General features: G+C 41.1%; 1 protein-coding gene across 3 annotated transcripts in view; it reads left to right on the top strand.

Moving 5' to 3' along the window:
- Positions 1-1405: 1405 nt before the first annotated feature.
- Positions 1406-13662, top strand: part of LOC135472733 (rho guanine nucleotide exchange factor 17-like) — a 50369-nt gene continuing 38112 nt past the window's right edge. The window contains exons 1-2 of one of the 3 annotated variants that reach the window (XM_064752386.1): positions 1406-1739; positions 6640-8937. In XM_064752386.1, the coding sequence (XP_064608456.1) occupies positions 6736-8937 (2202 nt within the window). In that variant the 5' untranslated portion in view covers positions 1406-1739; positions 6640-6735. Of the gene's footprint in view, positions 1740-1985; positions 2063-6241; positions 6299-6639; positions 8938-13662 lie in introns of those variants that run through there. The other 2 variants (XM_064752387.1, XM_064752388.1) reach the window with 2 other exon arrangements.

Consider the following 13662-nt stretch of genomic DNA (forward strand, 5'->3'; position numbering starts at 1 on the left):
GGAAATGTTCTGGAGTAGGGCCTACGGCGTAAAACACCAATCAGATAAATAAATAAGTCAAAGATTGTATTAAACTAACAGGATATTGTGTTAATGACACTGTATATTATTATGACAGAATGCATTTAGGCATCACTCAGAAAACAGACTACATTTTGGGCGTATACAGGTGAAAATGGACGTTGACTCGATCTTCTCCTCAGTTGGTTAGCGCGCTAGCGCAGCGCAATGACCCAGAAGCCTCTCACCAATGCAGTCGCTGTGAGTTCAAGTCCAGCTCATGCTGGCTTACTCTCCGGCCGTAAGTGGGAAGGTCTCCAGCAACCTGCGGATGGTCGTGAGTTTCCCCCGGGCTCTGCCTGGTTTCCTCCCACCATAATGCTGGCCGCCGTCGTATAAGTGAAATATTCTTGAGTACGGCGTAAAACACCAATCAAATAAATAAAATAAATAAACAATCGATCTTCTCTGGTCATTCGACAAGTACATGATGGCCGTTATAATTTGTTACCCAACCTGACTGTTATACAGATACGACGTTAAACCCCAATCACTCACTGACTCACTCACCGTTACACAGATAAAACTCTGACCCTGCGCACCCCACGAACCACACTGTGGTGAAAGTTTCTTAACTGAGACGCAGTGTGTTTTAACAGAAATCAAATTACATCTTCACGCGTTAGTAGCCTAGGTGTATGTAGGGCTTTTTAATTGTTATTTTAATATAGCGATATTTATCCTTGGTTTATTTGTTTAATTTGTTTCACATGTCGTTGTAATGGACATATTTTGCTCACCAGCTTTAACTGAAGAATTTAATCAGTCCAAGTTTCAGAGGAAACATTAGCCTGGTATGTGGGTACACCTTTCATTCATCATTCTGGATGCTGACACGTGTATGTGAATGAAGTTATCTCAATAGCCATCATATTTCTATATGTAGCAATTTGCCGTAAAAATTGCTCCTATATCACGTGTTGGAAATCTGTATATATCTTCTACATATGGCTGTGGGGCAGTATCTGTGCAGGTAACACTATTTTACAAGCTTTGCATTCACAGCGCTAAGCTATCAAATTTGGGAGGCGAGCTGTACCAATACAGAACGCTCATCTTCGCCTCTTTACTGAATGCAGAGAGTTTGGGCTCTGCTCAAGACAGGGTTGCGCTTTTGAGGCTCTAGAGGCACCCTTGTGCTGAAAGTTATAATTACCGGTAATAAAACTGAGTAAGTTCGTCGTAACTTTTTTCAAAATTTACTTCAAGCTTACTATTTGACACATAAATTTACGTCTGTAAGCTTCATTAAACGGAAATGATACGGATTTTAAAGGGCCTACTTCTCTTCAAACTCAAATGATAAGCTGCTGGGTAGAGACCCTCCAAAATGGCGACTAGCTTTTCGACGTTTCAGAGTTGGTGAACAAGAACTCTGCTGAAAATCAACAGGAAATATGCTGTGAACGACACAGCAACTGTTAATATTTCGTTTAGGAAGAGTATATGCATTGATCTGGGTGATAATCTAAACTTCAGGCGTCCAATTCTCGGGTGAACTTCAATCTCAAAAACAACTCTTCAAAGTTTTTCGCTTGGCTGTGTTTCTGCGTTTGGCTCAGGGTTAGGGGCCGCTTGCCAGAGCCTGCCGTGGTTTGTATCAGTGCTGTACAAGAGTCAGGGAAGGAGCCCCCAGCCAACCGACCGATCGACCATGATGGGAGCAGCAACACTACACCGTGGGTATACTATACTGTCCAGTGTCAAAATTACAAACTTCTTCATATCTTCAGGATAAATGCTGATGCAGAGTTCGAAACTGACTACTGTCGATGTGCTTTGTTCGGGGAGTTTTCGTTTCTTGTATCGACCATTTAGTGTCAGACCTGCCAAGGGAAGTCTTGGACATAGTGAACATATTGAACATTGAAATTTAAGCCGACAGAGCTCTGATATTCAGACATGTGGGAGTATCTTAAGATACACATTTGTCTTTGAAAGCAAAATAATCTAACATTCCACATGTCAAAAAGCTTTACGAAAAACTGTTTGTGCATTACAGGTATATTTACATCTATATATAAAGTTATCGGGGGGTGGGGGAGGGGTGCAGAGAGGGGAGAAGTGTGGCTGTAAAGAAGTAACAAGTTTCCTGAAAGCCTTTATCAAGGTTATAATTCAGTTAGATCTAGACTGTAACTATTGGTTTGAGAATCACAGTTTGGCATATTATAGTTGGACAAAACAGAATAGACTGCTGTAGCATGGGGCTGATGGCCTTGTTGCCCCTCATTAAATGTAATAATCACTAATGATTTGTTACATTAAACTGTATCTCCTGAAACATTTTGCATTATGGAGCTCCATTAAGTTTTATATGTGTATATATTAAGCATTCGGTAACTGACAACTTAGTGCATATGTACCTCACTGTAACAGAGACGTTCACCTGTCTGCACTTCTGTAGAAAGGGCTTGATCAGCACATGTTTAAATCTCAAGTTGTAAGTTCAAATCCAGCTCTTAGTGGTTTGCCCTTAGCTTCGAGATATTGTGGTTTCTCCTGGGCCCTGCCTGGGTTTCTCTATTTGTTAACCTCCCTACCATGTTACGAATAAAAATGTCTTGATTACAGGGAATTTATCACCATTAAAGAGAAAATGACTGCATTTCATGGCAGAGTTTAGTGCACTTACTTGTCAGCAGTTTTCATCATTATTCAGAAAATAATTGATGGCAGATATAAAGTCAAGTACCACTTAACATGCAGATAAGACAGTTGATAACATCTGAATGTCACACTTGATAGTATCTGAATATACGTGTTTGATTTCAGTACTACATATACTTTGCCATACACTTCATGGTATGGAGGCCAACATGTTTATGAGGTAAATTTGTGGTCAGTCCTCTCACTAAGGTAGTGCCACCGCTGTGCCGAACAGATGTATGCTCCATGTAACACATGCTTGCTGCAATAACCCCTGCACCATTGTGAATAGAGGGCGTATACATTTCACACAGGAAATGCCACTCTCTGTCAGACGAGATCAAACTTTTTGTCACAGTCCTACTAGACTATTGTGCAGAAGATCCCTGGTACTACATGCAAAGACTATAAGGCATGAAGTTACTCCACTGCTGTTGTCCTTGACACTGAGAGGTTTACTTGATTGTTTAGAACATTATTTGTGCAGACATTTGGATTTCTGGATATGTGTGCTATAATGTCTTGAGCTGTGGTATAGTCTACTTCTTGTAGTGAGTTGCCTGTATCAAGCTGTCTGTGATATCAGTCATACTCACCACCGAAATTGTCATTAGTCAGTGACACGTAACAACACAAGCTCTACACATGGATATCTTGGAAGGCTATATTCTTGCAAGGAAAATGAAGTCAAATTCACAATGTTGAAGTCCATAAGTTCGGTTTTGACAGCAAGAACCCATTGCCTCGGGTGGCGTCACAATTATTAAAAAACCAGTGGCATGCTGGATATTGGGCGGAGTTCATCATGTTTTGATCGAGGGCGACACCAGTTACCTAAACGGCTATCAACTCAATTGGTAACCCTGTTACTGACACTGCCATATTTGAAATTATTTATGCGTTTTAGTATGATATAACCTTAATAAATGAATTTCATTTTGTCTTTTGTAGTGCTTGATCTTACGGCGGCATGGATTTAGAGGTGGATGTTAAGAAATTAAAGAATGTACATGTAGTCTATTTGCAGAGACAGTGATATAGGCTGTCTTAGGAGTTTGCTCTAACCACTTGTTGGTGCAGCCATTGTAAAACAAATCATTGTCCACGCCCATTGTCCAGCATGCTACTTGCTTTTGATTAATTATGATGTCACCCGAGGCAGTGAGCTCTTGGTGCCGAAACTAAGCTTTTGGAGTTTAACATTATGAATTAGAAAAAGTATTCTAACTGCATTTTCCTGATAATAATATGGAAGTTCAGCATGTCAATGTGTAGAGCTTGGGTTGTTAAGTTTCACTGGCTAAAGGCAATTTTGGTAGCCAGTATGACTGAGTTTACAGACAACTGAATATAGGCGGCTCTCTAAAAGAAATAGACTATAATACCCAATACTAATGTACAAAGGATGGATGTGATCTTATCAAACTCCATAATTCTTAATATTCGTAATTTTTCTGATCTAGTATTTCCGAGGACCACGAAGAATTGATTTGTCAACAGCATTTTTATTACGTCACCGGTTTTATCACATGTATGTACATTTTATATTTGAAGTTCAATTTACCTCATTTAAAGTATGCATGTACATATGTGTGATGTGTCCTCCACAAGCCCCTATCAGTAGAAAACATTGCTGTATCTGTGCATATGGTAATTGCGGAGAAAATCTTTGCTGATTGTGCTGGCCCTCAGTCTGGTCCATGTAACTGTAGATCAGTAATCACACAAAGCTTGCTGGATCCTGAAAAGCCATTTACAAGTTGTCATACAGGATAATGCCTTCATCTGTTACGATCATGCAATACCAGGTGTGTTCTATCATTTACTTCATATACTCTACATGTACCTGGAAATATGTATGGCAAGCGAGTACCTGGCTGTATTAAATGAAGTGAGGAGATTTATGTTAAATGTTAAATTATGTCTCTCCCAGGTTTTCAGGTGTGATCATCTCAGCGTCTGAGCGATCAGCCAGAACACATATTAGGTGTCAGGAAGTTATAAGGCTTCACAAAGATGCACCAGCAGTTTACATGGCATGCAGGAACAGAGAGTGGATTTATCTGTGCTAATCTAATCACACCCTGTGATATTCCACTCGGCTGTCATAAAAAAAAACACCACTCAGCAGTGTTTTCTTATATATCTTCCAGATGTGAAATATCTATATTTTGATAGTAAGCTTACCCCTGAGCCAGAGCCTTTGCTAAGAAGTGGAACTGTTATGTCCTTATCTTCAGGCCTTGCCAACTTTAAAACTCGTAACGAATCTTCTGTCTTATTTAAGTCAAGTTGGTGTTTATGTGTGTAATTAAGAATTCCACATTATGAACTTGTAGAGTTTGCTGTGATAGGTCACCTAGTTATCTATAACTCTGTACCTGTAGGTCTACACTCTTATGTAGTGATAATTGTTTATAATTGCAAAAGCCAGTGTGTGTGTGCCCATGCAACGTTTGGCATGCTGTTATCAGCTAGTGTTAGTGGAACTAAGGCATTGGCATGACATTACAGTGCTGTTATCAGCTAGTGTTAGTGGAACTAAGGCATTGGCATGACATTACAGTGCTGTTATCAGCTAGTGTTAGTGGAACAAAGGCATTGCCATGACATTACAATGCTGTTATCAGCTAGTGTTAGTGGAACTAAGGCATTGGCATGACATTACAGTGCTGTTATCAGCTAGTGTTAGTGGAACAAAGGCATTGCCATGACATTACAATGCTGTTATCAGCTAGTGTTAGTGGAACAAAGGCATTGCCATGACATTACAGTGCTGTTATCAACTCGTGTTAGTGGAACAAAGGCATTGCCATGACATTGCAGTGCTGTTATCAGCTAGTGTTAGTGGAACAAAGGCATTGTCATGACATTACAATGCTGTTATCAGCTAGTGTTAGTGGAACTAAGGCATTGCCATGAGATTACAGTGCTGTTATCAGCCAGTGTTACTGGAACTAAGGCATTGTCATGGCATTACAATGCTGCTATCAGCTATTGTTAGTGGAACAAAGCTATTATCAGCTAGTGTTACTGGAACAAAGGCATTGCCATGGCATTACAGTGCTGTTATCAGCTAGAGTTAGTGGAACTAAGGCATTGGCATGACATTACAGTGCTGTTATCAGCTAGTGTTAGTGGAACAAAGGCATTGCCATGACATTACAGTGCTGTTATCAGCTAGTGTTAGTGGAACTAAGGCATTGCCATGGCATTACAGTGCTGTTATCAGCTAGTGTTAGTGGAACTAAGGCATTGGCGTGACATTACAGTGCTGTTATCAGCTAGAGTTAGTGGAACTAAGGCATTGTCATGACATTACAGTGCTGTTATCAGCTAGTGTTAGTGGAACAAAGGCATTGCCATGACATTACAGTGCTGTTATCAGCTAGAGTTAGTGGGACTAAGGCATTTCCATGACATTACAAGATGGTAGTCTAAAATTTTTTGTGATTTACTGGTATGGGGTGTAAAATCTCTTGTTTACCAAGCTTCTCCAATTTTACGCGCTGTAGAACATTGGTAGAGACTCCCAAAAGGATTGTGAATCTTAGAATCCTGTTCCATAAGGTTGCCTGTTCAACTCTTAGTAAGTGGCATTATATACACTGATTTGGTGCTCGTAAATAAATGTAACTGAGATACATGCATTTGTATTATTTGTGATTATTAATTTGATAGTATTTACCACTGGTATAAACATTCTTCTTGGGGTCACTGGTAACCATTGACTCCTTATGTATTTTTACAAGAATATTTTTCTATATAATTTTTTGTGTCTGGGATCTGTATTAAAAATTTTCTTTTGGTTTGAACGCAGTGATGTGACTGCAGTTCTTAATGTTCCATTAATCCAGTTTTATTATTTAGGTGTTCAAAAGCTTTGTTTTTCTTTCTTGGAGGTTTGACTGTTTGTTGTTGTTGTTTCAGGTTGCAAGAGAAGCTGACAATTGTGTTGTGATGTGAACTCCACATTCATGAAGGTCGGCAGCGGGAAGAGAGAACCATGGAATTATCTTTCTAGAAATGGAAGACAAGTTGATTGACAATGTGAAAGGCGAATCACAGCCCCACCCTGAATCTCGGAGGGTAACTCTCCCTTCAGCTTCAGCTCCACAGGCTGAGGAGCCCAGTGTGTCTGGTGTCAGCTACAGGAGGTCGCATACTGCCCCTCTTCTCAGCACATCCGACCAGGAGACTTACAAGGATCTCTACAAAGATATTGAAAGTCTTAAGAACATCGATTTCATCAAAACTTACAGCCGTTTACGAAGACCGCAAGGCCTTAAAACTATGTCAACAACAACATCACCCATAGGTTCACCAACTCTGATCTCCCCCACTGCTGACACGGGCAATGTGGGAATAAGCTCTGGCCGCAGGCTCAATCGTAGTCTCAGTTTAAAACTTCTCACAGAGAGGCTCAAAAGCGGCCGGCCTCCAACTGAGGCTTCTAGTTGCAAACCCAGCACTCGTGAAACTCCCACAAGAGATTTCAGCCAAACTTCAGCATTCGGTACATTGAGGAGGGTTTTTCCAAAAAAGTCCAGAAATATGTCTGAGCTTGTGACAACAAGACCTGACACTCCCCATGCTACTGATCCCAAAGTGACCTCAGAGACAGAAGAGGGTGATGCCAAGGAACAGAGTTCAGACAAAAGTACTGTGATAGATTCAGACGGAGACAAAAGGCAGCAAAGTAATACCACTGAAGAAGGCAGAGAGAGTCCACTATGTGAGGCACAACCTGAAGACATTTCTCACAAAGAGGAAGAAGACAAGAAAACATTCGTGTCTTCTTGTGTTCTTGGCATGCCTCAGACAAAAGACACGAAGTCCACAGGCAACACCGATGACTCCTCAGAGAAAGTAACAAAGAAAGGCGGAGACTTATCTGAGGATGAGGGTGTGGAGTCTGGTGACCAGACTTCTGTTAAGTCTGTGGATTCCAAAGTTCCTGCATCACAGCGTCCGCAGAGGCGCTCAGGAGCTGCGTCTTTGGCTATGTCAGGGAAGGTTCAGGAAATGTTTGCTAATCTTGCTGCTGGTGATGAAAATCAGGGTGATTCTGGCAAACAGGACGAACAGACGCCTAGACGAATTTCAAGAAGAACTGAAAATGGGGTCAGTGGCACAGGTCAGAAAACGTCGTCTTTGCGATTTGTGACACATCCTCCACAGACGAAAACATCAGTTCACGAAGGTGGATCTGTTGACAGTAATGGGTTAGGTTCTCTCAAGGCACAAGAGAGAGCATTTCTGTCAGATCCAAGTAAATTAGGTCCACAAGAAAGTAATTTGTCTCTGACGGACAGCCATATCAGTGGCGCTGATTCAGATTTTGACTCCTCTTATTCCGAAGTTGTGCAGGGTGCTACAAGTGATGGGAGTGATCCGGACAAATTTGAAAAACGGAATGGGAAATCATTAAAACAGAAATCCAAAAGTGATCCAAGTGGCGCAAAAGCGCGCGATGGTGTGGAATTGCCAGATTCTCCAAAAAGTAGCCATACCCAAAGTGCTCCCGACATTGGTGAAGAGAAAAGAGAGTCCTCTGGCTTACCAGAGTTCAAAGTCACTGAAGATGAAGCCAAATGCAGGTCAGAGGATGTGTTGTCAAAACATGGGACAGAAGTGTCTCCAGAGCGGGAGACTGAGACACCCACTTCTTACACAGTCTCTCATGACCCATTGACTTCAGGTAGAGAATCTGGCAATGACCCTGGGGACTCTCTCAGTCCCAGAGAGCTACACACCAGGTACGGTGGCTATTCTCATAGTCCCTCCCCTAGCAGGACAGACAGTGGGCGTCCCAAACGTAGGTACGCCAGCCCTTCCTCTACCAAGTCCCCATCTGCACCATCTCATGACAGATCGTATCCATTCACTGAAAAAAATCATCCATATACATTGTTGTTAAGTGTTCCGCCGCCTCGGAAGCCCATTCTGAGGAGTGCTAGTTCTGCAAGTGTCCTTCAGCGAGACAGACGAGGGTACTACTCCCCTGCCCCGTCCTATATCAAAGACACGGAGCCAGTAAGGAAGTACAGTGCCACCACGGATGAACCGCCAAGTGCCAGCGCTCTGCGATCAGGCACCTCAGTGCCAGAGTTTCCACCGTCCATTGGAGATTCTGTGGGCGCCTTGGCAACAAGCATGCCTGATGTGTGGCAACAAACACCGCCACCAATGACACCTGAGACGGACATCCCGTACCAGTTCTTCAAGGTAAGAAATGTGATCATCTTTTGTTGCTCTTTACAGGTAGATACAAGAAAATGCCATAAATCATGTGCAAATCTTCAGCTTTACCATAAAAGTTGACTACTGTAGGCTTGTGTACATGAGCATTTTGTAACACTGTCTCAGAAATCCTCATGAAAAGCATTCAGAGGGTTTCGGGAAGCTTCAAAGCATTCTGCCTATGACAATAAGGCTGCAATACTGCCCCAGTGTCATTAACTAAACCATGATCATTCATTCATACAAAGCATTCTGCTAACCACAATATGGTTATAAAGCCTTTTGAGATTCGAGATTGTATGTTCAGCCTTCATTGATCTTTTTTCTTTCCAAAAGCAACAAACATTCCGTTTTCATGTTTGTGTACGTCATGTGTATTTACATGTATACCATTACTTTGCACATGTACAGTGGTACAATCATCCACATTTATGCTCCAGCGTGGACTTTGCAACTGGCGATTGGGACATTTGACCAGTACATAGGTAATTAGTTTGACATTTGTATTCAATATAAACTCTGCATTGACATCTGTATGTTTGTGGAAACATGTATGCCCAAGACTAAGCAAGAGGACATTGGGATGACCAAGGGCATCTACCTTAGAATCATTTTCAGGGGAAAAAGGTTAAATTCTGAGATTAGTCAATCCTAGAAATTAAACAGTGGCAGTTTTGGTAACTCTTGGCACTTGTACCTTGATATGATACAAGCAGAAGTGTTATTAATATTTAATGACGGACTGCCAGGCCTCCTTGGCATGATGTTATGGTAAAGGAGCATCATAAATATGTTAACGCTCAGAACATTACAAAAGCCCTTGAAATACATGTTACTTGAGAGCAGTGTTAAGCAAACAAGTAAACAGTCAAAGACTGTTACTATTATTGATAAAAACAAAAGTCATTGAAATGATGGATTGTTGAAGACCAAGGGGCCTTTTGATAGTGAAATGGCATATTGTGGAAGGCCAAGGACTGGGGAGAGGGAAGGGGGGAAGGGGGGGGGGATGCGGATATTACATTGTTGAAGACCAAGGGGCCTTTTGATAGTGAAATGGCATATTGTTGAAGACCATGGACTGGGGTGGGGGTGGAGGGTGATATTACATTGTTGAAGACCAAGGGGCCTTTTGATAGTGAAATGGCATATTGTTGAAGACCATGGACTGGGGGAGGAGGTGATATTACATTGTTGAAGACCAAGGGGCCTTTTGATAGTGAAATGGTATATTGTTGAAGACCATGGACTGGGGTGGGGGTGGAGGGTGATATTACATTGTTGAAGACCAAGGGGCCTTTTGATAGTGAAATGGTATATTGTTGAAGACCATGGACTGGGGTGGGGGTGGAGGGTGATATTACATTGTTGAAGACCAAGGGGCCTTTTGATAGTGAAATGGCATATTGTTGAAGGCCATGGACTGGGGTGGGGGTGGAGGGTGATATTACATTGTTGAAGACCAAGGGGCCTTTTGATAGTGAAATGGCATATTGTTGAAGACCATGGACTGGGGGAGGAGGTGATATTACATTGTTGAAGACCAAGGGGCCTTTTGATAGTGAAATGGCATATTGTTGAAGACCATGGACTGGGGAGGAGGTGATATTACATTGTTGAAGACCAAGGGGCCTTTTTATAGTGAAATGGCATATTGTTGAAGACCATGGACTGGGGGGGGGGGGTGATATTACATTGTTGAAGACCAAGGGGCCTTCTGATAGTGTAATGGCATATTGTGGAAGACCAAAGACCAAGGACTGGGGGAAATAATACATTGTTGAAGACCAGGGGAGCTTGTGACAAAGTATCATTGAAAACCAAAGTTAGACAATTTGTTGAAGTATGTGTATTATATTATGAAAACGCAGTGTTATTGAAGACCAGGCTGAAATGATAAGGGATTTTTGTGTAAGAGAAATGATATTGTTGATGATCAAATCAACTTAACATCATATGTACTGTGGTCTGTCGCTAGTTGACAGAGTTGGTTTGAATGTGTTATTTTAACTGTCCAAAGTAGTAGACTTGGATGACAGATTGTAGTGTAGGAATCTCTCATCTGGCCTTTGTTTTGCACTGTTAATGTGTTGTAACTGAAGGTAACAGTCTGCTGTCTTACAGGCTTCCAACAAATATCTAGTCATGGTGTATATGTGCATACACATAACTAAAAGATGCAAGGAGGATGTGTGGACTATGTGGACAGGTGATGCTGTAAAGGCCCATAGCATACTGATACAACCTGACCACCATCATCAAATAAATATTGAAACATACATGTTGATAAACTTACTTTTGTAATATCAGAACTGATGGAATAATAGGTTTATAAATGTAAACCTTTTGCTTTTGTGTGCTTTTGTAATGCTAATTAATAGCTGTTATTTTGTTTCGGTTGTTATAGGGCTGTGTAAAAATTAGATGTTTTATTCTAAACCAAAGAATGACTATGTCACAAATAAACTACAGGGTTCATGTGTGATAACATAGAGTTGGTATATCAACAGAAATGGAAAGAGGGGAAGAATAACTAAGGTTCTTTCACATGTGTACACATGTAAGTTATATTGGGTTTGAGGTGTTGAAATGTGTTACCCAGCAGCCTTTTGGCAATGCCAGCATTGCAGCACTAAATCTATAAGAACTAGTCAGACTGTATTACCAGATAGCACATATTTTTGTTGTGACTCTTAGAGCAAATCAAGAGAGTATGACAGATGAATTCTTCCAGAAAAGTCAGAAGAAGCAGGTTAGCAGTACTTACACCTAGTTGATGTACATGTACATACGATACTAAGGTAATGATACAGGCTTTTTCATTCAAAATGTGAAGCATACGTATGGCGGTGTATATTGGGACTGTCAAGCGCAGATCCTTAGCTAGTGGTTTCAGAGATTCAAATTGTGATGTAATACTTGTTTGCACATCATACATGTACTCACTGGGTGGCCACAATTTGGACACCTTGTAATGAAGAACACATGTTCAACATACATTATTTAAAATTATGCATTATTAAAGATCGATGTATGAAATTGTTCCCTGGATTTGGCACATAACAGGTAAAACAATATTTTGAGCAAACATTTTAGGCATCCTTTCATCCTCTGCCCCATGTACATTCTCAGTCACCAGGAATTATGATTCATTCCATGTCCAAGCTATCGCCATTTGAAGATAGACTCTAGTGAATTGAGACTCCAGTGAATTGAGACTCCAGCAAAACTGAAAGTTGTCAGTAGATTGTCACAAAACTTTGTTCAGGATAACCTGTATCTGTGGGCATGAGGTGTTTCTCTAAGGTTTAGTAGGCCTACCTGTAATTGTTATCATTGTAAACACTGGTAGATAAAAGCCCTTGCTTCCACACACAAACACGTTTGGGTTATTGGTGCCAAACCGGGCATTGCAGTATGTTGTGAATGCTGTTGTATTTTGTGTTTTAGTCTGTAAACATCAGATTAATTTTCATTACATTTTCATATGTATCCATGTATATACATGTAGACTTTTTTGTAGACTATTTTTGTCGTCAGTTACATATACATGGATGCACGCACAGTTCATATGTTGTAATTCTTCAGCATTTTTGCATGTTTATGGGATGTGTATTCAAACATATTGTGACGGCATTATTCTGTGTAGACTGATAAAAATATACTTTTTGTGAATCCCTGAAATTGGCCGACACAACATGTGTAGTTTTGTCTCCAAAATCAAATTAAAAAGGTGCTTAAATTGCACTGAAAACTTGCTCTTTCATGTGTTCACAAGGGTTGAGGAATTAGGGCAAGTGTAATGGTAATGCCTGTGTAAGTAAGATCAGTTATGGTATAAATGTGCTTACATGTAGATCCATCAGAATCAGTGTTTATATCCTGAAAACAGCAGCTGTAGCAGTAGTATAGAATCATTAGAGGTGACATTCTGTTGACATTTAGGGCATACCCAGCTCAGTAGGTTGTCTGCAAGGCCAGAGGCATTATGTAAGGCTATAGAACTGGCACTGGGTTGGCCCTGGGGTGCCTGCTGTGTTAAGCTTGGATTGATCAGGCATGGACTGACTCCATAGTGCCACAGCTTGCAGCCTCAAGGGATTACACATATGTCAGTGGAAAATCAGACTTTTTTTTTTTTTTTGGCCAAATGGCGCTACCTGATGTTCATCTACAAGCTGCCTCCCCCTTATCTAAATATAACGTGCGGGGATGGTGGAAGACGGGAGTTTGGCCCCAAAACGGGGCCCATCTTCATCTGGCTGGCAGGCTGGCTGTACATTGTGTTACCTTAAACCCCTGCCTAGCTCTGGCTCCCTTAGCTTGTCTACATGTGCCTCCCTGAAAACTGATCGGCTGGAGACCCAGTACAACTCGCCTGCCGTTATTTTAGTCTGTAGAAGGATTACAATAGTCAGCATGGTTTAGGTGTGCACAGCTCTTTAGTTTTGAGCCCACCTTTCATGATAGACTTGTATATGTATATTGACTGTTGATAAATTGGAGATGCTGCGACTGTTGGATGTGATTATTCAGTACCAGTTTATCACTGACATTCAGGCAACATTGTACTTCTTACAATTTTGCCTGTTGCTCCAGTCCATACAGCTTATATCGATATGGTGTAATGTCATTGAATAAAAATAGCACTATTGTACAGCAACATTGTATACTCCTGTATGCAACTTGCTGTCCTCCTGCAATGAACTC

The sequence above is a fragment of the Liolophura sinensis genome, chromosome 8 (genome assembly GCF_032854445.1).
Source record: "Liolophura sinensis isolate JHLJ2023 chromosome 8, CUHK_Ljap_v2, whole genome shotgun sequence".
In the NCBI taxonomy this organism is placed as follows: Eukaryota; Metazoa; Mollusca; class Polyplacophora; order Chitonida; family Chitonidae; genus Liolophura; species Liolophura sinensis.